The following is a 25,824-nucleotide window of genomic DNA, read 5'->3' on the forward strand; positions in this document are numbered from 1 at the left end:
AAGGACCATTTTTATTAGCATTTCTTAGAGAGATAGTTTACACAAAATGTTTTTAATACTCACCTTCATGTTGTTTCAAACCTGTAAGGCTTTTGTTCATCTTTTAAAATATCTTCATTTGTGATTTAATGTAATCTCAGCGATTTATGAAAAAGTTAATAAAGTGATCCATTTGTTAACCATATGAGTCGATCAGTTTTGTCCATATTTTCTGAAGAGACACCATATAATGAACAGATTGCACTTAGGCTTTTATTCACATATAAACATTGATCAGGGAACATGAACAGAAGCTTAACTTTACCTGCTTGATGCGTGACAACAAACCCCATTGGTTCTTGAGGAAGTTCAAATTCGCTGTGTTACACATGAGAATGAACCTCATTGGTTCAGTGAAAAGGCTTGAGCTTTTGTTTACCACAACTAATGTGTATATGTGAACAAAAGCCTAAATTCAATACGTTCATCATATAAAGCCATCGTGTCTCTTCAGAAAATGTTTACTTGTAGTGGTAGTTGTGTGGATTGTCAATGAAGAGACAGAAATCTCTTTATTACAATATCTTAATTTGTGTTTAGAAGTGTTACGAGTTTGGAACAACACGAGGGTAAGTAATTAATGACAGAATTTTTCTTTTTGGTGAACTATCCCTTTAAGAATATTCTCTTTTCTTAAGAAATTCTCATTCGGCATCATCACACTTGTCACTTGTGAGTGAGCCGCAGTTTACGTTATAAACAAGGTCCAGAGGTGGACATTAAAAGTACTCAGTCAGATGTCTACTTAAGTAAAAGTTCTGAAGTACTTGTTTTTAAAAGTACTTGAGTATTAAGAGTACTAGAGAACATTTTGTAAATATTGCATTACTACTGCCACAGTGCTTACATTTATGGACAGAAACGTCCTACATGGAGTTATGAAAAATGTTAATGTTAATACATTGGAGAATGTAAAAGGACCTGAAAGTAAAATCAAGTCATTTTCATCTTTTTACCATGTTGCTTTTTTATCATTTAAGAAAATTTCAGAAAATTCAGAAAATTGAAATAGTGGCGAGATGGGGCCATGGATTGGTACATTCCCGGGATGGACATGGACCTTCATCCATTGTTTCGTCCATGGTTTCGTCTCTTATCTAAATCTGACCATGGAGTTGACTTTGGTGGAAAGCTGAAGGTGATTGCTGATAGGCTGTCCCAAATCAGTGGTACTTGCACAATCCAATTACGTTTGAGAGGGAAACAACAAAATGAGGGTTTCCGAGATTTTTCTTTTTTCCATTTTTTTTTTTAAGTAGTAACGGGTACTCACAGTTATGGGTAGAAATGTAGTGGAATAAAGAGTGCAAAATTTCCCTCTCAAATGTACTTGAGTAAAGTAATGAGTACTCCCCAAAAATGATACTCGAGTAAAGTACAGATTCCTCAAAATTGTACTCTACTCAAGTAAATGCACTCCGTTACTGTCCGGCTCTGACAGGGTCAACCATGTATTGTATGAACCAAGGGAAATATCTTATTAAAATACCATTTTGAGTATGAAAACTTAAAATATAAAACTATTTAACTAAAGCATAGGTTTATATAACCCACCATTTGAATTCCTTAACTGTAATATTTGAAACTTTTTTGTTGTATTTTTATAAAATAATTATATAGTACAAAATTAATTTGTCACAGCATCCTTATATATATTTTTAAACTATAACGTATTTGGTTCTTTCCTTGTTTATTATGATTGGATCCTAACAAGTTCATAACCGCGTGACAAAATGGGTTATCTATGGTGCATCTTCAAAAAGAAAGGTGTTTATAAATTTCCATTTAATTTAATCTCCCTGGAGCAGTCCAGTAAAACTCTCTATTGTAAATGATATTGCCAAGTGACAGCAGTAATCTATGGGCCACTCATGACGTAGCCTAATTCTGACACACTTGAGCACTTTTGTTCAAATGACTTAATATTCATGCTACATAATTATTTGCAAATGCTCAGCTGGCCTCTCAAGATGTATATTTTGGCTTCTCCTGACATGTCTTGGGCAGATATCACTTGCCAGTCTCCTTTTTGTGAGAAAGATGTAGGATTTTCCTTAGGATTTCATCATGTTGGATTGTTGTTGGGTCTGTCTTTGATGCCTGACCCAATGGTTTTAAGTTGCTGTCGTGATTCTCATGTGGGGGGATTCCTGCAGCTTTCACTTCAGTCATAAATTTTACTGTTAAAATGGCAAATTAGCAAGCATTGCTCAAGGACATTTGGATTTTTTGACTTAGAGGGTTCAAATGAGACAGCAAGAGAGAGAGAGAGAGTGAGCAAGTGTGGATAAATGCTGACCTATGAGGCAGCTGTTGGCCATTCACCAGTGTGTTTGAAACTTCCTGTTGGTTCTTTGGAGCCAGCAGAGGTGCGTGACTGTGCAAAAGTGAATGTTTTTATGTTAAAGAGAACCAGGAGACATGGAATGTCACGCATGGAGATGCCAAGACCTGAAACAGAGATACAGACCCCCCACTTTCTTCACACTGCTCTATCTCCTCACAAAACTTTCAAGCACAAGATATAGTGCTGTTAAATCCTCCCCAAAGCCTGTTAAATACCAGACATTTTCTTTTTTAATGAGCTTACAGTGTTTTTCCCCCTCCTCTATTGTACTTGCTAAATAATCTGTGAATTTGGATAAATTCCAAAACAGTTCTTTGAAGCTTTTTCCCCCAAGCGTGTGTTTTTACTCTTGGCCAGTTTACAAGCCCAGATTAGACTCTATTGTTTCAGAGCCAAGCTTAGTGAAGACGTTACCGTAGTTATCAGCATGTCTCTTCAGAGGATCAGCTACAGACATTTCCTTAATTATTTTCTTTTTGCTCCCCTAATTACATCCCTGAGGGGTCATTGCTATAAAAATTGTGTCAAAGTCATGATTGGCTCACAAATGTGTAACAGGGGAGCATGAATGTGGGCTTTAAATGAGGTGCTCTGCTTTAATCCATCTGAGATGCTCCACTAAGTGGCACCACCTGTTTCCTGTAGCCCTCAGTACAATTGCAGTGCATTGAGTAAAGTACAGATAAATGTGAATAAATACGCAACAGTCATTGAGTTTTTGTTTCTGGGAGCAGCATACCATGGCTGAGGGTAATTAATTCAAAGGCATGGCAAAGACCAACTATAAAGATGGAATAAAACATGTTTAGTGCCAATTTTCAGTTAGTTGAACAGGAAAATAATATACAGTAATGTAGAGAGAGAGTGATGATCTAGTCATCCCAGGGCTCCAGACTAACATGTGGTAGGGGTGGCACTGGTGAAAATGGTAGCACAACCACCTGATTACAGTAGTAGCACACAATAGAGACAAAACAACAATAATAGTTGTTGTATTATTAATAATATTGCATATACCTGTATATCGGTTTAAGTTTACAAATATCGTTTGTCTTGTCCCATAGAAATACACACTTGTACAGTATACACCAATATTATATTATAATCATACTAATTATAATTTTACATTTCTGATAAAAAAACAAACAAAAAATGATTGAACATTCCTGCTACAGTAATATTTACACTACAATAATATTTGCCAAACTGTTACCATTTAGTTGTACAGACTGTTCTGAACACATAATACACACTTAATAAAATGACAGACATTAACTTCAGCTTACAATTGTTGATACTTGCAAATAGTTCTTGTGAAAGCACAATTTCCACTTTACATAACCTAGAGCAGCTCCCAGCATGTACTGTTATTTTTCACATGTTGCATAATGATTTTAGAAAGAGAATTCTCAGTTATTATGTAGACATGACACAACACATAAGGAATCTGTCCTTTATCACTTGTTTTTTTTTCCCTACTATATTTGCATTTTAACATTAAATCTGATGTTTAGCACCTTCTTTTCTCAAAGTGATCTCAAGTACACCAGTTGTGAATTTGAGGAATGCAGGCTGCAGCGTAATTTGATTCTGTTGCCCTCCAATTCCCAAATCTCTATCCCTCTGTTCTCTGTGCCCTGTGGCCAGCACTTTGTTCCAGATGCCTGCAGAGCTACAGCGCGGACCCTGTCTGCCAAACCTGAAGCCGATAATAATATTAGCCTACAGCTGCATAAAATCGACCTCATTTTTATGCCTTTCATTTCATCTGTTCTTTTTTTCTTTTACCTCTCCCCCTTGTTTTTCCCATCCTTGCCCTGTGTTAGCATAATATCACCTTCGGTGGATTTTAAAGAGTGATGGTTTTAATTAGTCAGGGTAATGACAAGTAATTAACTCCCAACACAAGTGGCCGTTGCACTGCTCCTCCAGTCCCGCCTCTGAGATTGCCGGATATTTAACAGTTTTCTTTGTCACGTTACACCAATATATTTTTCTCCAGGCATGCACAGAATAGTGAAGTTGCGAGTTTTACACTTCGACTCTGCAAATTATTTTTAGATTGAAAGGGATTTTGTTTTCACTGGAGCACAAAAGAAAGTACTTTTCAAATGGTGTAATCTCTTGTATTCTATTAAAAAACTGAATTTACAGTCTCCACGATTAGGGGAGGTCTCGCGGGTCAAAGGAGAAGTTCTGGATCTCAGAGTTGGAGAAAGTTCTAATTCAAGCATGTCTCTTGCCTAGCCTTGAGTTCAGCTATTCCACTGAGACGCACGGGGGTGTGAAATATCTCTAAGTCTCTTGTCAGTCTCTCTCTCTCTTTCTCTTTTGTCTCTTTCTTCTGAAAGCGCATTAGTAGGGGTTGCTGAGGACAGAGCAACTCTGCCACAAAATAAAGAAAGGCTGGGGTTTGAGGGTTGAGAGTATTTCAAAGTGTCCCTGTAAAGCCACATGGCTGCTCAATCTCTAATACCAGGCCTCATACCTGACTGCTCGAAGATTATAGAAAGTCTCAGTGTGCGTTCCCAGATCTCAGGAGTAAATAAGGCAACACCACAGAAAGGACTGATAGAGATTGACAAAAAGAGAGACACAGAGTGAGATGGAGAGCTTCGAGGCTGAGAGAGTGACTCAGAATCAGGTGTCGAATCGACGGTGTACCCCCGCAGACCCCTCTACGTCGCCGCGAATCCCTCTCCAAACCCTCCGCCGTAGCTCAAAGTGCACCTCCAAAAAATTTTAACTACGTGTCGAGGTGACGCAGACCGCAAGGGCTGTGATTGGTCAGATTATACATCATTTCCAGAGTGTAGCTTTTCTGATTTCCCCCTCCCGCAATAGCCATTTTTAAAGTGACCACTGACTGCACTGTTTGTTTCAACGATGGATCAAGTTGAGGAAAGTTTGATTCTTCTACGATTAAACATTTGCAATAAAATCATTTGTTGTTCAACGTCGATTTGCTCCATATGAAACAACAATCTCTCTCTTTCGCTCACCATTAGGCGAATTCCATTACAGACTAAGATTTGCGCAAAACTTTTGTGATTTTTTGCAACGGCAACAACTATTGCAAAAGGGCGCCGTTTTCAATAACCGATGTTATGCGACTAAAACATTTTTTTTTCTCTCGATAAGTCATTCCAAAAATCATGGCAACGGACGTTAATTGCCTTTTATAGACGTTATAGAGGTTTATAGCCTATATCAGAGCCACCGCACTAAACATTATTACTATTATTAATATTAAGTTATTAATATATATAATTAATATAAGTATTAATATTAATATACATATTCCTTTTTTGAATTGCATGAAAAACCTCCTCATGCGAGCGTGTAAACTTTTTTGTGGTAAACCGGAGTTTATGTGAAATGGACCTGTTTCCATTGTGCGTATTTTCAATTCGGAATTTCAATCTGCGCAATTTGAAGGGTAATGAAAAAGCGGAACCAGTGCACAGAACCAAAAGAGATTCGAGACTTAACGAAAAAAAAGTGTCCAGACTCAATGGCTCAACGTGAGTTTGGGATGTGAAATGTGAAATCATCATTATTTTGCAATTCTGTTTAGTGACACTATTGATTCAAAAGCAACACATTTCACCTTTAACGGCATAGTACATAAATCATCATTTACTCATATACTCACCTTAAATATTGTTCCAAAACGGTATAACTTCCTTCTGTGTGAAGATATCTTTTTGGGGAAAACAGCAAACAAACAACATAATGAAAGTCAGTATTTTCAGTATTTTTGACCCCAATGACTTTATATAAAACAGTTTAAACATTATTCAAAACATCATCGATTGTGTTCAAAAGAAAAAAAAAAAGACCGGTTTGTCATGAATGATGGAATTTTTCATTTTTCAGTAAACTATCCATTTAAAAAAAAGTCACATGTGACATTGCAATGCAGAATATTGTTGTGAAACTTAACTAAGATTGTACCAATAGGATGCTGAAGTCCATTTTCCAAGCAGTCTTTACCACAAGACACTTCTTTCGTGTTGTCGTGGGAAAAGTGCTATAAAATTTAGGTGGGCTTCCCCCCCACAGCAGCAAACATTCCATGTAGCGCAATGCCTTGAATGCCATAAAGTCTATATGACCATTACTCACATACTATATTTTTATTCCTATGTTCTTGTGTTGTTTACTGGCAAATGCATGAGCCCTGTTTACAAGTCAAGTAAAATTTCCACACATTTTCTGCCTCTCGGGTCCACACATGTTGTGTGTACAAGTAATGTCCTATATACACACAATAACTCATTACATTTTACACTTTTATTTAAATTTTTTTTTGTATCTACTTGGCCAGCTTAAAACAACTTGCATGTCTAAAGCACTAGATTGTTAACCCAGAGATCTGATTCAGAAAGGCTTTTGCAAACGTGGCGTAATTGCTGAGATCATTAAGAACAGGTTCTTGAAATTCCTCATTGCTTCAGCCACATAATGTGGAAGGTTTAGCTGAAACTATGATGCCTGCACTGTAAATCTCCCCTGCCTGCTGTACGGCTTGATTATGATGAGGAATTAAAGCTCTGCCTTTGATAACGGCTGGGTTCCAGTTGCTAATGCTCAGTGATCCACAGCAATGGGAGAACAAAAGTAGCTGACGCACACTTTAGTGCCACAGAGGTATAAAGGCAGACTTCTGTTCAGCAGCATTACCGAGGCAGGCTTCAGTGGTCTGTGTTTTAAAGCTAAAATGGTTCATAAACGTGATCCCTGTCTGTCCACAGCCCAAGCTCTGCTCTCACACTCACCCACAACAGCTTATAAACTCTCTGAACCCTGCAGGTTTCACTCTCTCATTTTTCTCTTTCTAGGTCTCTGTAATGCTTTCCTCTAATAAACTGAATGTGTATTATAACACAGCTTTCTGGAATAATGTGATTCAGATTGGTTAATCACAGCATTCAATGGCCAAATATTTTTGTACAATGCTAAACTGCTGACTTTCTTATTACTCTGTGGTCTTTTTTTTTTCTCCCTCAGAACTAAAACAAGTTTATTTGCACAATTTTATCAGCATTTTTTCATTTTATTTTATTTTTTCGATCTTCGATATTGCACAGTAAACCTCTTCCTGATACACAAGAAAACTCTTGTTACTGTTTTGATCACCTGTCTGTAATTATATACAGTATAAATATTGCAGTGGTCCATATAAGCTGCGAATGCTCTGCATACCCAAGACATTCATAGACTTGCTAATTAACATTAACATTATAAATTACTATAAATTCCCTTATTTGAGGTGAACCATAAAGCTTACATGATAAAATGTAGGCAATTATACGTATGTAACTCTCCATCATATATTTATGTGCCATAAATATGGTACTTAAATAAATACTGTTCCTCTTTTAAAATAAATGTGCTGTCTACATTTTCTATAACAGATGCGATGGCTGAATCTACATCTAAATTCTCCAGCGCCAGCTATTCTTTGTTTTAAACTAATTTAACCCAAACGCTCTTTGATGACATGGATGATTGCATTATGCCTGTCCATCATTGTATAAAGCCTGCCCTGACAATTTGAGTGGTCCGAAGTCCGAACAGCTTTGCTTCGGCCATACTTGCCTCCCAACGGATCAAGTCCAGATCGAATTTCCCATAGACATTAAAAAAAAAAAGCAAGGACGCAGCGACACCATAGATTTCAACGGAGAAAGTTGAAGCCCATTATAAGCACTTACTTCCTGATAGCCAAGCGTACTGCACAGGCTCAAACTGAGTTCGATGAAGTAGATGTGACCTTTCTGACCGTTCTGACCTTATGCCGAGACAAATCTATCTGAATTAAAATCTGAAACAAATCTGTTGTTGAAATATTTAGTCCCATTGCTTTGATGAATTCTCTATCTATGGGCTTCTCCCTTGACTTTATGCCACCCGATTGCCTCATAGACAATAAAAGATTGCCAACGAGCTTCTCCTCCTGTCTATATGGTAATTTCTCTATTGTGTGACAGAGAGTCCCGTAGTTATGACGCAATCGTTAGCCTATTTTTTTTTACAAAAAAACGGCTTCTATGGGGCCACAACGTAAGATACAAGTAATGGAGTATTTTATCCATTGTCCTGTTTCTTAAAAAATAAATAATGGACAAATGGAGACTTTTGACGCCACCGATGTAAAGTTATTCGCTGTCAAATCACATCAATGGAATGCTAATAGCAGGTGATGCTACAATGGCGGCTCCCAAGCAAAGCTTCAGTTTCCGGCTGGTGGTTTACCCCTTTGGAACTTCCCGACCTTAAAATTTTGTGGGCGGGGCTAAGTTCGGCTGGCATCCAGGCTAGAAAAATGTGCTGCTGTTGCCAGATCTCAATCACGAAAGTCACATTGTATTTGATACAAAACTAAATAGACTAAATCAAGTGGAAAAGTGTGATAACTGATACTATTTTCATAGTAGTTCGTTTTATCTATAAGGAAATATATTGTTAATGGAAACTTATAAACTGTGGAAGATAGTAGTGTAAGGTACTGTAGTAGTGTAACTATCTGAGGCTGTTAATCGTAGTCTATAACTCTTATGTGTTTGCTAAAGTCATCAGTTTGCATTATTTCAAATTTTTTTTTAAAGAATAGCCTACTTTTATTTATATTATTTTTTATATTTTATTATAGCTACATACATTTATTCTAATTATATTTAAATTATAATAGGCTTCTAATATTGATTTCTTTATACGTATTTTTTAAATCAATAAAAAATCACTTCTGGCATACATTTAAATTGACGCCTGCCATGGTGTTTCTTATTTGTCTACTCTGATTTAGATGCATTGCGCCTGACTCAAATCAAACACAACTCAACTGCTTTTACGGGTGCCTGTAAAGGCATCAACACATAAATGGCTACTTTTATTCAAAGGTCAAAAATATTAATATATTATAAATAAAACTTTAGCTTTGTTGCTATGTGTCCTAGCCTAAGCCTAAGCCTAAGCAAAACCTATCCAATGTATCTGCACCAGGTTCATTTTTGACATAAAGCATACCCGGTTAAAAAAGTCACCGCTCGCCACTGATATATTGACTGAGCATGAGATAAGTCATTACATTAGATATGTGTTTTTCTCAAAGTTCTTTTTTAGGCTCACACATTCTCTGCTGTGGTTAGAGGTTAATTTTTGAGACTATTGCTGCTGTTATTGTGACTTTTTCTGCTCCGTCAGCAGCTGGTTCCAGATGTGAACTTACCGATTCCAGCTCCATTATTACTACACAACACATACAGGATATAAGACCTTGGGGTCTGCACAGCACCACAGGATGCTTTCAGACCTCAGTAGGCAAAGTATCAGGGGATATTTCTGCTGCTGAAGTGAAGCATGAAGTGTTGCAAACACTTTTATTTGTCGTTGAGGAGGAGAGAATGTTGACGTTTCTGTGAGCTATGAGCTCAGACCCTGACAATTTGTCTGTTGTTGAAGTTTTGGTTAAGGAAATGGGGGGTGGGGGGGTAAGCCCCTCATGAGTCGTCTTAGTTTGCCTGCTAGTGCTCAGAGGTGAAAGAGTTTAGAAGAGAAAATATATAAGGCCATCTGGTTACGACGCTGTCAGCAGCTTGATTTGTCTGATGGTGATAGGTCAATATTCCTTCTACTCAAACTCTCTTTTATTTCTCTCTCATTCTGGCCCTCTTTCTCATCAAGGTCTAGGGAACTTTTATCTTATTTTTAAAAACGACATATTTTTTGAAAATCGACTAGTCTGTGGTCTAATAGTCTATTGTCTGAATAACTAATTGGTCTTATTTGGGTTCACCTGATCCTGGACAGATGTTTCTCAAGGTACGTTTACAGTACATTGTCCTAAGACGTCCAGTTGAATGCTGTACCTGCTATGGAGATAAAAAGATGTAACTTTTCTGAGAGTGTTTTACCATGCAAATTGCTTAATGGTCTTTCATTGAATGACTAATCAACTAATATGCCATCTAGACTCATCCCATTTCTCTAGTCATTTCTCTAAAAAGCAATCCTCTTGTCCACAAAATTACGAGATAAGGAAAAAAGGAATTAAAATCCCTCAACAGAATCGCACAAAAAGGTAGAAACTGGAGTCTGCCAAGATAAAAGGCAAAGAGTCACTAAAGGAAATAAACAGAGCAATGGACTGATGTTCCACAAGAGATGCTGTGTGTTTATCAGACAGCCAGTAAAGCCCAGCTGGCTTCCATTTGGGTAGGTATGGGACAGAGGCCAGGAAGGAGCAGCTAGCTCAGTTGTACTCAACACAGCTAAACACAGCGCTTCTGCTCGCTAAGACCCAGTCCTGACCCTCTTTGATGTCATGCTGCTCTAGCCTTCTCAGACAGTCCTGTATAATTACTAGGCCACATAATAAGACCACTTGGCTCCAGCGCTAACTTATAAAACACACACACAAACACATGCTGCTGACCACATGAATGCACTTTCACAGATACGTGAGCACAGCACACCAACTGATGATCTAGCAAAATAGCTGATGCAAATATAAACACAAACTGAGCATCCATATTGTACTGTTGTTGCAGCGAGATACTTTAAAAATGAATCTGAAAGCAATGCTTTGTGTAATCTCTGTGTAACTTTTTATTTTCATTCTCTCTCCTCTGTGTTTGTGTTTTTTGGCCTCAGAAGGGAATGAAACCGGTGAGCAGACAGCACAGAATTCAAACACTCCACCCATGGAAAAGACAGGAGATGTGGAGAATGGCAACAACAACAACAGCCTGTCCCAACCAGACCTCACCAGCACTCCTGGCAAAAGCATAATATGTAAGCATGAAACAATTGGACTACATTAGCCAGCTCACAATTTGTTTGTGCTTGGTATATCTGTTACGTGATGAAATGATGAGGAAACCAAGACTGATGACACTGGTTAGAGGGACTGAGATGGTAAGGTCTCTGTTATAAATCAATTAGGTGAACTTGGGGTTGTCAGTTAAATCATGTGTTTGTATTGCAGTTTAAATAGGACAGGGAATCGTGTGGGGAATTGGATCAGGGGCCAGATTCAAGAAAATCTTCTTAAGACAGAAGTTAAAAAAACTCAAAGTTTTGTAAAAAAAATATTGAAAAGTTCTTAAGAAGTTCGAAAATCATTTCTTAACAGTTTTTTTTTTCTTAAGAAGAAAATTACAGGCTTTGATGTTATCTGCTTGTAGAGCGGTTCTTGATGAAGACTCGCTGATCAACTCAATAAAAATCACCTCAAAGGTGGCCTTTTTGTGCTCCCTGCAGATTATCATAAGAATCCTAATAACCATGCACAGTTCCTTTTCTTATTCTTAACTTTGGAGATTTAAATCAAGATTATCTTGTCAATGATTACAATGATTTTGAAAAAGATTCCTTTCAAGAATTTGAATTCTTCTTAAGTCTTCTTAAACATTTAGTTTTTCTCAAGAGAATAATAAGAAAATTACTGTATGAGAGCCTCGGCACAATATGTCAGCGTAAGTACACAAACCTTACTGATCGAATAATCTGTACCGGTGCTGAGTCCGTAGTGTGTTTCTGAGTGTGTGTAGATGTAGACTGGGTGTGTACTACTCAGTAGGCTGTGACTAAGTCCTCTGACTAAGGGATAGATTGTGGATATGTCCTGTCATTGACTCACCAGTCCCCTCTGGGACAGCGTATCCACCCATAACCTGAAATAACTACATACACATAATGAGCACACTGACTAATCACACACTCAGCTGTGTTTGTGTTTATCTACAGCTCAGTGTATTAAATACATTTCTAAAACAGTACAGTAAAAAAAAACACAGAGTTTAAAAAATATTGCTGTAAGAACCCGGATATAGATTCACTTTGGCAGGACAATGGCACAGGCTCCTCGTGTCAGCTGATGTTGGTTAAGAGGTGCGTGAAATGACCCACACTTGCTTTATTTAACAACTGAGATTTGATATTTTTGGAGGCCTACATTTCACATTAAACATGGGCTTTTGGATTTGTATGATGTCAGTTTATTTTAAGTGTAATAGGACTGAGTGGCACATACCAGTATATACTATGCAATGGCAGAAATATGTGACCAGTGTCGATTTAGCTATAACATGGTAGATATATGCTCAGTCCGAATGTAAGCCTGATCAAACATGGATGGTGCAAAAATGTCCCATAACAAGTCAAAATGAGGAAGAATTTGTTCTTAAAGGGGTCATATAATGCCATTTTTGTACAAATTAATGTGAATTTTTAGGGTCTAAATTAAAACTTTGTAATATACTTTAATTAAAAATGCATTAGTATTTTAAGAAAACACTAATTTTACTTGGTCAAACATGCCGTTTCAGTGCATACTGTATGTATTTAAATGATAATGAACTTCGCTCACTCCGCCCCTCTGTTCTGCTGGCGTTGTGACACAATGCGCGTGGAGTGTTGCCTTGACAACAGTTGAGGGATATTTTGGAGAGAGAATGGCAGCGGTAGTCTTTGAGGACACATCTGTGCAACCGTATCAGTTTGAACCGGAGTCAGACCCGGAACAAGATGGCGGCCGCAAAGAAGTTCGACAATTAAGGCTCGAACAGGACGTTTCTGAATGGTTGGTTAACATGTCACTTTGATCTATTTTTGTATATACTGGCAGGGTCGAGTAGTGAGATACGAACGCTATGTGTTTACTGATGTATACGTCAGAGGGAACATAAATAGTTGCTACCGATTCTTTTTTCAGGAGCTGGTTCTTGGCAAAACCAGCTTTATACTGACCCTCGTTTATAAAGCAGTCTGTTGAGAAATGATTCGTGCAAACATGAACGCATTGACTTTGATCGTGGGGAATATTCCCTTCGAAAATAAAACTCAGCCACTGCGTCTTCAGCGGTTTGGATTTAGGAACAAAATGACTGCTGTGTTCGTTATAACACCCAAGAACAGAACACCACAATCACTTCGACACAAATGTTCTGCTCCTGTCTAAGCGATTGTGGCATACATCCATTCTGCTCCAGTGTACTGTGAATCTATGATGACAGTTCGCTCAGTGCGGGTCTGCACTAGATTTCCATCTACTGTATATCTATGGATGGCTTACTACAGGCTTCTTTAGAAGACGTCATGAAAGCCCTATCTTAGCCTCACCATACTGGTACTTTTACCAATTACAGCTGGAAAGAAAGCTGACAGTGACTTCCCATAAGTGTTATTCCATGATAGAATAAATAGATCCGTGCAGGACCCCTACGAGACTGTCATAGCCATCAGTGTGTTTGCACACAGTCACAGGTTATGAGAAACTTACTGAGAGAAAGTATGCTAAGGACAGGCCCTCACTGTGTGTGCGCGGTAGGTGAGGTCGTGCTCTGGTTGTCCAGTCCGAGCCCGTGGGCTGACACATTCCAGACACCTACTGCTGCTTATTTACAGGAATAATTGTGCCGGGGCGGCTGCACCCGGCCTCTGCTGCTATTTCCTCTCTCACCTTCAGTTCCTCCTAAAGACCCTGACAGCACATCTGAGCATGCAACCAGCTAGACATTATCTTGCAGGAAACCAAGGCACAGACTAAAAACAAAATTGGTTGCAGTGACTGGAATTCTTGGGGAGACTTTAAGAGCGGAAAGGCTTGTAACATGATCTCATTGCCTATTCACAGTCTAGCAACAATTAATTATGTTCAGGTAAATTGAATGGTCTTGAAGCCCTGTGTTTACATCGACCATGTTTGGATGTTGACTTCTTATATGGCAATGATACTTAAAGTGTAGCTCATGTTAGCCCACTTCCACAAATCTGTCACACCTTTACTATGAGATTTACTGTGACGGAACAACATTACCTGTCTAAAAGTTCCCGGTAATGAGCTGGCCGGAGTGCAATGGAGCCTACAGGCTGATTCATGTAAATGCTTGGCCAGAGCGTTTAAGACCCCGTGAAGACCCTGCGTTCCGCGTCAGTAAGGAGAAAACATAAAAAGGAAAAATGCATCCTGCATTTCTTGGCTGTTCGTCCTCAGCACATTTTTTCAAAATGCCCATAAAAATGGCAGCATTACGATTGCATAACAGAACGGACAAAATGTACAGCTCCATCCCAATTTTTTCCCTGCAAACGTGTCTCCCTCGACGCGTCTGGTTTTATTTGCAGATGGATCCGTGAGATGTGCCTATTTGGGACTCGTAAAATGTTAAACACTATTGCATCATCAGGTTCAAAAAGGATTGTGCAATCCTTTATGGATCCATGTGTGCTTTTGAGGCTGGCGGGTTTTTTTTATATATATATATGCATCTAAAATTTCTGCTTATCGACAATGGTGTAGCAAGTATTTTTATTTTTTTGCTGACAAGCAGAAATCAGTGACTTTTGTTGAAAACAGAAGTGTGAAGATTTAGCCAGGTCCAAATGCTCCAGCTCAGGCCGATGATGTCATGGATGTTGCAAGCGTGTCTAGACTGAATGCCTTTGACAGGCTGTGAGAGTGCAGAAAGGGCTGTTAAAGTCACTTTCCTGCTTTGGACCTGTGTCTAGAGTGAGTGAGAAGTGAAAAAGAGAGTGAGAACATGGGTTCAGGTTCAGGTCCTCTAGCAGAGTCTGTTTTGATGTCATGTAAAGTAGATTGCTTTTACAAAACACTTTGTTGGTTGCATTTAAGAAAAAATGCTCACTCCCACAGCTCGTTGTTTTTTGGTATAAAAAGGTTAATACTTATCTAGAATATTTCCAACATTATTATAATTAAAGGTGTGGTGAATGTATTGAAGGCCTTGCAGAAAGTCTGACATTGACATATTGCGCAGTTGCGCTTCAGGTGACCCGAGTTCGAGTCTCCGATCGTGGATTTTATGAATATCTATCTATCTATCTATCTATCTATCTATCTATCTATCTATCTATCTATCTATCTATCTATCTATCTATCTATCTATCTATCTATCTATCTATCTATCTATCTATCTATCTATCTATCTATCTATCTATCTATCTATCTATCTATCTATCTATCTATCAGTTCGCTTTTCTACATACTGTCTAATCATGATAAAAGGAAAAAAAAAGAATGACCCCCAAAAATAATTCACTAATAAGATGCACAAAAAAATCTATTTAAAGGAAACTGGCGATATACTGTAAATACAGGGAAAACAGCTTCTGAGATGGTTTTTTTCAGCTTCAGCAGGACTTAAAGCTCAGTTCCTGTCTCACTCATCGCATCATCTATTATCAGAGTTCAGAGGGGCCGGCATCAGGGGAAATAAACGTCTTAAAGGAAGAGGGGGAAATGCTGGTTTAAATTACAGCTTTAAAATTCTCTGATTAGAGTCTTCATCGCTGGAGATTGTCATTGAAATGAGCTCAAGCAGAACGGGATTAAAGACTACTTGGTCTCTCTTGTGAACCTACTGTGTGCTTTTTTTTTCTTTCTTTTTTTCTGATGCCACCCTGTAAAATCTGGCTCTGCTCCTCAAAGAGCCGTATCATTTATCCCTTGCCATTTTCAGCTTAAACGTCCTTGTTTTTAGAAAGTAGGGGATTTCCATCTAACTGGTGAGAAGATATGGTGCTTTCATTTGCACCATCTGTCCTACACATTTTTCAGTCAAGTCTTCAGCTTAACATTTCTAAGAAAAGATAATAATGTATGTGTTTAATAGTTTGTTGCTCTTGGAGACTTGCGCTTGGTGTTTGTGTATTCATTTTGTATTAATTAGAAATTGCTGACTCACTGGCTTCTGTGGCCCTGTGGGTTTAAAGCAGAAGGTGGTGTTACTCACAGCTGTTTAGGGCAGTGAGGGACTTTAAATGAAGTGTTACGGGAAGCCTGGGGCCTTGGGCAGGGAATTTAAAATGAGATAATGCAGCTGATGTGTGGGGGTCTCTTAGGGGCCATGAGAGGCTTGTTTTCAGATAATATGGGTCCTGAGTGATTCTAATCTAGACCCCTAAAACAATGTGCCATCTCAGGACTAACTTGCATTTTAGAAGAGGACAGAATAGGTGATTCTGAGAGCTGTTGGTCCATGTGCTTTATAGATTTCGGATTAATTTAAACACAGAAAACGAAAATTCTCGGGCCAGCAGCATGTGTCCAAATTTCAATCTTAACCGTTCTATTTCATCAGAAACGATCTTAAAACGGGGCTTTAAGTGTAAAATACCATACTTATAGTTGTTTTAGGAAGCAAATAGGAAATAACACTTATAACACTATGTGCAGTAGATTAATAGAAAATACATTTAAAATGTTAGATTTTAAATAACAAGTATTTAAATATCATAAATTATATATCATATTTTTTTTAGAAATATTAAAAAGTAAATTTTTCATATTTTATGATTCACACATTTTTTGTTGTTCACACCAACAGATGATGTCAGACTTCAGTGTAATACACAAACAAAAAATTAATTTAGCAGCAGAAGACATTTAGTAAGCTGCGTCTTTTAAAGAATTGTTTCCCCTTTAATTTCCTTACTGTCATTTGATATCGGCTTCACACTCACATTTACTTCTTGACACTCACTCTGCCCATCTCCCTTTTTTTCAGGTGTTATGTGATTTTTAGAATTAAGTGGCACAACAACTTCATTCTTAATTATACTGACTAAGTTTGTGAATAAAAGCATATATGTCTGCTTTGAAATGTTTGTGAGTATGTCATGAGTGTATGCATGTTTATGCACTTTATTTTGGATGCTAGACCACAAAACATGTCATAGTTTTGCCAACTGATTCTCGGCTGAGAAACTTCTGGCTTCTGTAGAAATTCCTGTCTCTCTGGCAGATGCCCAGGAGACCGGCTGACGCTGCCTGTTTACTGCTCTAAACACGAATGCACACAAAGAAAGTAACATCACCGATTCAAAAACTGCAGCACAGGAAAACACAAAAATGCCCCATGTTATTATGGATTCAATTCCTGACCACCAACCCCCCCAAAAGCCCTGTGGTCTTTGAATATGTTTACACCCGTTTAACCGTGTGTGCACTTTTATTTGGGTCAAAAAAGTTTGAAATGCTGTGGGTGTAGCTCAAGCAGTGTACAATACAGTGCTGTTCTGAGAGCCACTAATGCTTCTATTTAATCTTGAAATAGACCCTTTAAATGTAAGTTTGGATGAGTCGCAAGTGAAAACAATGCGTTTCTGTGAAGCCACTTCTTCAAGACTTTAGTTTTAATCTTACTTTTTCATTTGCTGGATTTAAAAAGCCATTCTGTTATTTTCTAACAGGCTATATTGTTCATCTTTTTAATGAGCTATTTTGTTTAAAAGGACAATGTGTAGGAATTTCTCCCATCTAGTGGTGAACATGTATTTTGCATTCAAACGAATTGTGCTCTCGTCTCTGCCTCGCTTTTTCAAATGCGTTTCTGCTTAACCCTCAGATGCTCTTCGTTTCGGAGTCACACTTGTTATCTTCCCCATCAGAACTGACCGATAATGAAACTTTCTCCATCCCAGGAAAAAACAATGCAATTTATTTTTGTTCAATAATATTTTGTTCTTTTAATTTTATATTTTGATGTTACTATTTTGATGTTGATATTTGATGCAATATTTATGGTCCATTTTTGCCATTGAAAATAATACAACAAAATATTTCCTAATTTTTTTAAATATTTTTTTTCAATTATTGCAGTATTTCAGATACAGGATTCTATGATAAACAAATATAATTTTATTTGAAAATAGAAATCTTTTGTGAGATTACAAATGTCTTTACTGTAACCTTTGAGTAATTAAAAAAACACCCTTTATATGTTTTTATTTATTGTTGTTTAAAAATGACATTGAAATTAGATTCTCATAAAGAATCACACATCACTGCTTCAAAATGTCAGATGTAAATCCAGGGCAAACTGTAGCGGTTTCTGGAGGGCTGATCCTCCAACAAGAGCTGGCAAACTCAAGATCATATGCATTAATGCCTGACAAACAATGGGGGTGGAAGTTCATTATAAACACCCTGCCAATCTAACACCGAACATATGGACACAAGGGTGATGATGTTTACCCGATGGAAAAAAGGAACTGGCTTTTAGTCTTTTCATAGACTCTGACTTTTAATGCACTTCATCTAAAGTTATCTTTTTTTCCCCTTAATAATAAACTGAACATCTGGATTAAAGTATGAAACAGCAACATATCCAATCACAGCGTATTTGCTCGGCCAGGGTCCAACACCAGCACACTGTGGGCATGTGTCCGCTCAGCCATTATCTAATGTAGCTGATTGCCATTTATGTCTTCTAGACCTTCGAGCGTCAGACTCTGTGAATAGAACGAGGTGTGTTTGTGTATGTTTTTCCTGGACTATACAGAGTCCACATGCCTCCACATGGGCACCAGACCTCTTCAAATGAACTCTCGCTCTTTTCTCTTCCCTTTTCTCATATGACCTGAAACATGCGTTAAAGCAAAGAAAATGTTTATTGCAGCAAAAGGATGAGATTAAATACTATCATCAGTCACAGAAAAAAAATATAACAAAACATTTCACGTAAAAGGTCCATTTAGCCTTTCTCTGTTTTGGGGGTTTATTTCCTTTGGCTCTGAAGGTCTGCATTTCACATAGTTTTTCTTTCTTCCAGAATAATTAGTCTTTTGCGGTGCTCAAGAGTAAAATATACGAAGTGCTGTGGACCGCTTGCCAAAGTCAACACCACGAGCAGTTTGTGGAGGAACACTAGAACATTTGTAGGCTGTAAACTCACAGGGAGACGGTGTCTGAACTTCAGAACGCCAAACGATTGGCCTCATCCTCACACCCAGCTCAAAAAAAGACTGACGTTTAATCATAACGCTCATCATAACTTAGCTGATATGCCTCCCCTTTTGTTTTCATTACCCTGATCTGGCTGCACCGCGGTGTCTCGTACGCGCTCTTCTGTTTTTGATGGCAGGCTGCGTGGATTGCGGTTCACTTTTCAAACAGTTGTCCACTATACAGTGCCCAGATTCAAGAGCTTAATTGAGCATTTGTTTAATCAGTACTGCCTGTGCCTGAAACAAAGCATTTATTTTTAATCAGACGAGACAGTCAATTTGGAGAAAGTGGCTGAAGTCAGAAAGCTTAGACAGTATTTTCTGGAAAATAAGTCGCACATGACTATACGGTGAGGTCACATCGGGTCGAAATGCATGCATTTAGAGGAAAAAAAAAACAGTCAAGTCACATTGTGTATATAAGTCACATTTAATTATTACATTTAGAAATAATATAATATAATATAATTGTTATAAACACTATAAACATGGTATTTTAAACTACCAGCGTTCGGGAAATGCGCTACACAAATAAACTTGGGATCACTTACCTCTGTTATTCAGCACAAAGTGTGCACTTTTCCAAATGGGTACATGTTTGACATTTATGTGTGCTTTGGAATACAAGTCGCTGCACATTTCATATGATAAAAAAAAGGACTTAAATTCCGGAAAATACAGTGCACAGGTTTTGCTGCTAGCTTGCATCTTGACATTTTAAGTTTTAGCCTCTACTGTTAGAACCTAAGTATTGCATTTGTTATATTAAAGCAATCCTGTTCAGAAAATCTCTTCTATTTGAACCCCTAGACGTCTGCGTTTTATTTATTTTTCATTTTCAAGGCACACTGAAATGTTTCCTGTAACTTCTGCTCCGTTTCTTGATTTGTGTATGTTGTCTTGTCATTTGCTCTCTGTGGGAAACGAAGCATAGCAGTGATCTCATGTTGTTTATTTGTTCCTTTGTGTACTCTTCCTGCAACTTTGAAGAAATGAGATGCAAATCCATTCTGGTCTCTTGATCTCGCTTTATTAATTCTTGTTTCTTTGTTTGTTTGCTTGTCTGTTTGCTGTGGACTTTACCTACTTGGTTCTTTGAAGATGTGGGGAAAGCCATCAGACTGAAATTATACACAACCAAAAATGAAAGGAAACATTATGAGTAAACAAACCATAGAAGAGACAGATGGAAATAATAGAGTAACTAAGAAACTGAATCTCAAAAATGAGCCATATCATTGTGTCTAGTCATAAACAGTCTAGATCCAATGCTTAGCCTACTGCAGACCAGCAAGCACCAAGCAGATATTGTAAACACATGTGCTCTTCCCCTCAGGACCCTTATCCCCACTTTGATGTAAATCTCGCTCGATCTTGCCCTTTTTTTCCTTCTGTGAGTGACCTGTTGAGAAAAAAAACTAGGGCTGGGTAATAAAATGAATTCAGTGGTTTTGTTTGTGATATAAAATTGAGCAACATTGTGATTTTAATATACAGTATGCTTACATGCTCATTAAGTTTCCTAAAGACTCATTAGACTAGTTTCGTGATCTAACAAGTATGACAGACGTTTTAATGTTCTCTGATTTAAACTTCAGCAGCTAAAAATCACTCAATATTGTATAATAATAATAATGTTTTACTAAATTAAATGCAGATAAATATTAATATTTATATTTTATATATATTTTATATATATTTTTCATATATATTTTAAATAATAAACTGGAGAAACATTAGCAAACACTACAAAGTTTGGGGTCAGTAAGATTTTTTTTTTTTTAATAAATGAATACATCTATATTTAGCAGATGCATGTGACAGTAAAGACATTTATAATGTTACAAAAAAAATTTTCACCCTCGATAATAATAAATTTATAAAATAATAATAAGTTTCATGAGCACAAAATCTGAATATTCTAATGATTTGTGAAGGATCACGTGACACTGAAGCCTGGATTAATGTCTGTTTTAGGACATGGTTTAGGGGTAGTAAATTAGATATAGGATTAAGAGCTAAGTGCAAAATAAATCTGTAGTGTCAAGTTGATTGGTCCACTCTCTCTCTCTCTCTCTCACAGATCAACCTCAGGCACGGTCTACACCCATACACCCCTCGCTAGCTAGCTCGACTGAATCGGCAGCGCTGCTGAGGAGAGACAGCAAGCCACATAGCAATGGGGTCAGAAACGGAACATTTTCACGAGCCGCCTCCTCGTCCTCCTCATCTTCATCCTCAGCCCATAAAAACCCCAAGAAGCTGCAGTCAAACCCATCCATCAACAGTCAGAGGAGCAAAGGTAGCTCCAAATCCAACAGCTCCCAGATCCCCACAGAGGCTCAGGATGGTGAGGCAGTCAAAACATAAGCTGTGATTGTTTGTACACAAGTTTGACTGACACAGATATGCATCACTAGCCAGCGAGTTTTGTGTTGTGACTAACTTTCTTTGCTGCGTCTAGATTGCTGTGTCCACTGCATCCTGGCCTGTCTGTTCTGTGAGTTCCTCACACTGTGCAACATCATGCTGGACTGCGCCACTTGCGGCTCCTGCGCATCAGACGACTCGTGCTTCTGCTGCTGCTGCGCTTCAGAGGAATGTGGCGACTGCGACCTGCCCTGTGACATGGACTGCGGCATCATCGACGCGTGCTGCGAGTCTGCAGACTGCCTGGAGATCTGCATGGAATGCTGCGGCCTGTGCTTTTCCTCCTGAGACTCCCATAGGGGGCGCTGCCTCTTTCACTGTTTTGAGATCTGAGAAACAGGCAAAGACAGACATCAATGATCTAGAGTGGCTGCAACCTAGTTGGAGTTGTGAGTTACAATCTGGTAAGTTTCTTTTGAAGCTTTTCTTCGTCTTACTATGAACTGTTTCTGGACTGATTTCTGTTTAAAATGTTTTGTTGAGTCTATATTGGCATGATGCTGAATAAAAATACATCCAGAAGACGTATGAGGCCACTGGGAAAGGTCAAAAAAACATTGTACGTCAATGTTTGTTACTTATTTGAAATCGTCTTAGTGCCAAGCTTTTAAAAAATGCACAAACCAGTGGTTTAAGAATTCCACTATAATGCACACCATAAAAGAGCTTGAATTGCAACTCAGATCTGTTTTATAAAACAATGGAGTCTCCTAAAAACATTCCAGCGTTGAGTACTCAATGAAGACGCATCCAAAGATCACATACACTACCGGATTTTTTTTTAATGGTAATCCTAAATTATCACCTCTCAGTATGCACACTTACTGTAGTACACTGGTGTAGTCCTCTAAGGATTACAAAAGCCATAAAATGTGAGTGTGAAACTCATAGATGTATGCGAGCGGGAGAAAGATGCGTGTATTTAATATATGCTGCCATTCAACAGTTATATCATAGATTGTATATAAACGTGAAGAGAATCCTTTCCATCTCTACATTTTGGTCCTGTGATGTTTTTATCTTCACTCTTTTTAGCATTTTCACTTCAATCAATCTTCTTGCATACTGGAATATTATACTGTAAACCATTGTGAATTGCTCTGTATTTTTTTCCCAATGTGAAATGTCTGTCTTGTAATTCCAAAACTTTACATTTAAATCAGTTGTGTGAATTTAAATGTTAGTTTTACGTTTCTACCTATTTTTTTTTCTTTCTTGATGTAGTAAATAACTAGCATTATCGCAGTATTATTTTATCCTTTCAAAAAAAGAAATCTAAATCTAAAGCAGAAGGTGATTTAGAGGTAGTCTTGAGAATCAACCCAGGATAATTCATACCACAAACAGTACATACTCATACAGAAAAGCAATGTAATGCATTGATTTGAATCGTTTACATTTTAAGAACATGTTTCTATTGTTGCTTGCAATAAAACTAGAGGTAGAAGGGATTTTTAACTGGACAAGAGTGTACAACAATGGAATAAAAGAACAGGATAAAAGAAATCTATCCTTGTCATATTTGATGTTGTATCTTTTGTATGGTTGTTTTGTTATTTGAGAGGCGTACAATTCTCTTGCATCAGAGTTCAACCACCGAAATGTATTTCAAAGTTGTCCTCTGTATGTAAAACTTATCAAAAATGCGAAGGAAAAAAACGTTTCAGTTTTTAAATACATCTTTGTCGCGTAAACGTACCCCAAGGCAATCGTTTGCAATCAGGTGGCTCTGATAAGTTACAATTTGTTAAATCTTATTATTAATTAAAATGCTAAAAAAGATTAAATATTTAACAGGCATAATATTGTTGAGTTAATCTGAATTACAACACAAGTACCAGAGGTACATTTAAAATGAGATATGAGGGCTAACCCATAATCACATAACCCAATGGCATCTTGTTAGCATTTGTTACGCATAATCCTCATATTTTCATCTCGTTTTGCAATTAGCTATGTGACGTTGTGTGATAAAGACTGCTGCATGGACAGGCATCGCCTCCAACCTCTTCTCTGTTGCTCAAGAAAGCTCTGTGAGGTTTGGGCAACAGAAAACAGTGCGGTTTAATAGGCTCTTAAAGGGCTGCCAAAGTCGTTGAAGAGGAATGTCTGTTCATGGCAACAGTGCAATATATGATAAGACCTTCTCTGTTACATCTCTTGCTCATTTTGCCTCTCCTTGTTTTTTTATGTTCTATAAATATGGTTGTGGGTGGTAGATGCTATCCCTGGTTGAGTTTTAACCACACACATCTATAGATAGGGACTTTACAGTTTTAACCTGGTGGTCAGAGCTCTGGTCTCTTAACGTTTGCATGAAAGAGAGCAGCCATTCAGTTGAGGGGAAAGGTTAAACATATTCTTAAACATCTGCATCTGTTTTGAGGAATCCAAATCCAGTGTCTTCATACACAATGCATTTGTTCAGTTTCTCGTTTTCTCATGAGCGTATTCATTCTCGGGCACAAATCCTGTCCAGATATTCTCACAATTCATCAACAGAGGACAAGAGGCTATTGAATATTAACTATGAAATTACAAACAGCGCATTATAATGGAGGTGAAGGGGTCACCAGCTGTGATGAAAATTCTAGATGAATAATCCTGGCATGAAAACGCCACTGAACTCAAGCTCTGAGAATATTCAGATTTTCTTTTCTTTCAGAAGTCACAAAGATGCCAAACAGAAGACATAGTGTCTGTTTTATTAATACAGGGGTCAATGGAGGGCAACAGCGGCCATATTTCCATTGTTTTCCCAAGTAGTCCATTTTGAGCTGCGAGTTTGGCTGAACAAAATCTCCAATTGTAATTGAGATTTGCTTTTTTCTTTTCTTTTTTTTTTATCTGCAGGTTTAGTGTGCTTGTTTGTAGAACAACCCAACTTGTTATGATTGTATATCAATGATTATATCATAATAATTATTACTACTACTAAAATATATTTTAAAAAAGAAATATATATATATTACATTCTTACATTTTTTATTTAAGAACAATTATCTATGCCTGTCTAAAATTTCCAAATGTCAAACAATCAAGCTTTTATTTTGTTGGAAAAACAGGAAGCCCTTAAAGCTTCTCTTTTATTGACAACAGCCAGTTTAAGCGCTTCTCATTACAAGTTTGGGAAGACAGTTGGCTTCTCTAGCCCCTTTTCCACCAAAGTTGTGTTTCGACAGCCAAAGAACCGGTTCTCGGCCAGGAGAACTGGTTCCTAAGCGGCACCAACTCTTTGCCGGACTAGAACCGTTCTTTTACCACGTCATGCTTACGTCGGGGGCTGGGGGCGGGTTTAGATGTGTTCTAAACATCTTTTCTGATCCTAATAAAGGATCGCAAATCCAGGGGAAACATTTGCAGAAACACGATGGAGTCTGCGTTTGTAATTGTTATGCTTGAAGTTGGCGCAAGCGTTTCTATTTTTGTAATTTTTTTATTGAAGACATTATAAGCAAAAAAGAAAACAGTCACAATATAGAACAAATAAATGAAATAAAAAAAAGACACAAGACAGGGGTATATAACTTATCAGAAAAGATTACATATCAAACGAAAAGATTAAAAAACTTACACATTTCAATTGTTTTTAAACCCTTCTTAGTACACAAGTTAGAGATAATCCCAAAGTAATGTTACTTGCGTTTCTTGCTAAATCGTATGGCGACGTACACAGTGACGTAACGACGTCGTTCCCTGGGTGCTTTAGTCAGTGGAAAAACAAACAGGTTCTGAAGCGGTTCGCAAGTTGAACCAACTCCGAACCAACTTTGAACCAGCACCAGTTCCGAACCAGTTCTTTTTTTGGTGGAAAAGGGGTATCTGAGACACGGAAAACACTGGATCATGAGCTGTTCATTTGTAAGGCTGAGTAAATATGATTTTTTTTACTTGCATCTGACACAGATCGGAATTTGTTGCACACGTTTAAACGCAAAAATCCGCACGAGATCGGATTTTTTCTGCATCCGTTCTGAGCCATCATTTTGGCATTTTGGGCGGGGATTAATATAAACACAGATTTAAGATACCAGTCCTATCTAAAGTGAATGTAAACAGGAGGGACAAAAAAATCATATATGGCCAAAAGATCAGATCTGTGGATTAAGACCTGCAGTGTAAACGAAGCCTAAATGAACACAGTGCCATGCTTTACTCTGAAACATGCAGCGCATATTTATTTAATTAAATCGCAGACTGCAATTTGATAATTGCACTAGGTCATTTATTCTGTTTTCTTTCGGTTAATCATG

At 37.7% G+C, this 25,824-nt stretch overlaps 1 protein-coding gene across 3 annotated transcripts in view; it reads left to right on the plus strand.

Moving 5' to 3' along the window:
• Positions 1 to 23,097, plus strand: part of mdfi (MyoD family inhibitor) — a 31,143-nt gene extending 8,046 nt beyond the window's left edge. For 2 of the 3 annotated variants that reach the window (XM_039673264.2, XM_039673263.2), the window contains exons 3-5: positions 11,045 to 11,185; positions 21,225 to 21,491; positions 21,606 to 23,097. In XM_039673264.2, the coding sequence (XP_039529198.1) occupies positions 11,045 to 11,185; positions 21,225 to 21,491; positions 21,606 to 21,859 (662 nt within the window). In that variant the 3' untranslated portion in view covers positions 21,860 to 23,097. The remainder of the gene's footprint in view (positions 1 to 11,044; positions 11,186 to 21,224; positions 21,492 to 21,605) is intronic. The other variant, XM_039673265.2, reaches the window with a different exon arrangement.
• Positions 23,098 to 25,824: the final 2,727 nt, after the last annotated feature.

The sequence above is a fragment of the Pimephales promelas genome, chromosome 21 (assembly GCF_988280905.1).
Source record: "Pimephales promelas chromosome 21, fPimPro1.hap1.1, whole genome shotgun sequence".
In the NCBI taxonomy this organism is placed as follows: domain Eukaryota; kingdom Metazoa; phylum Chordata; class Actinopteri; order Cypriniformes; family Leuciscidae; genus Pimephales; species Pimephales promelas.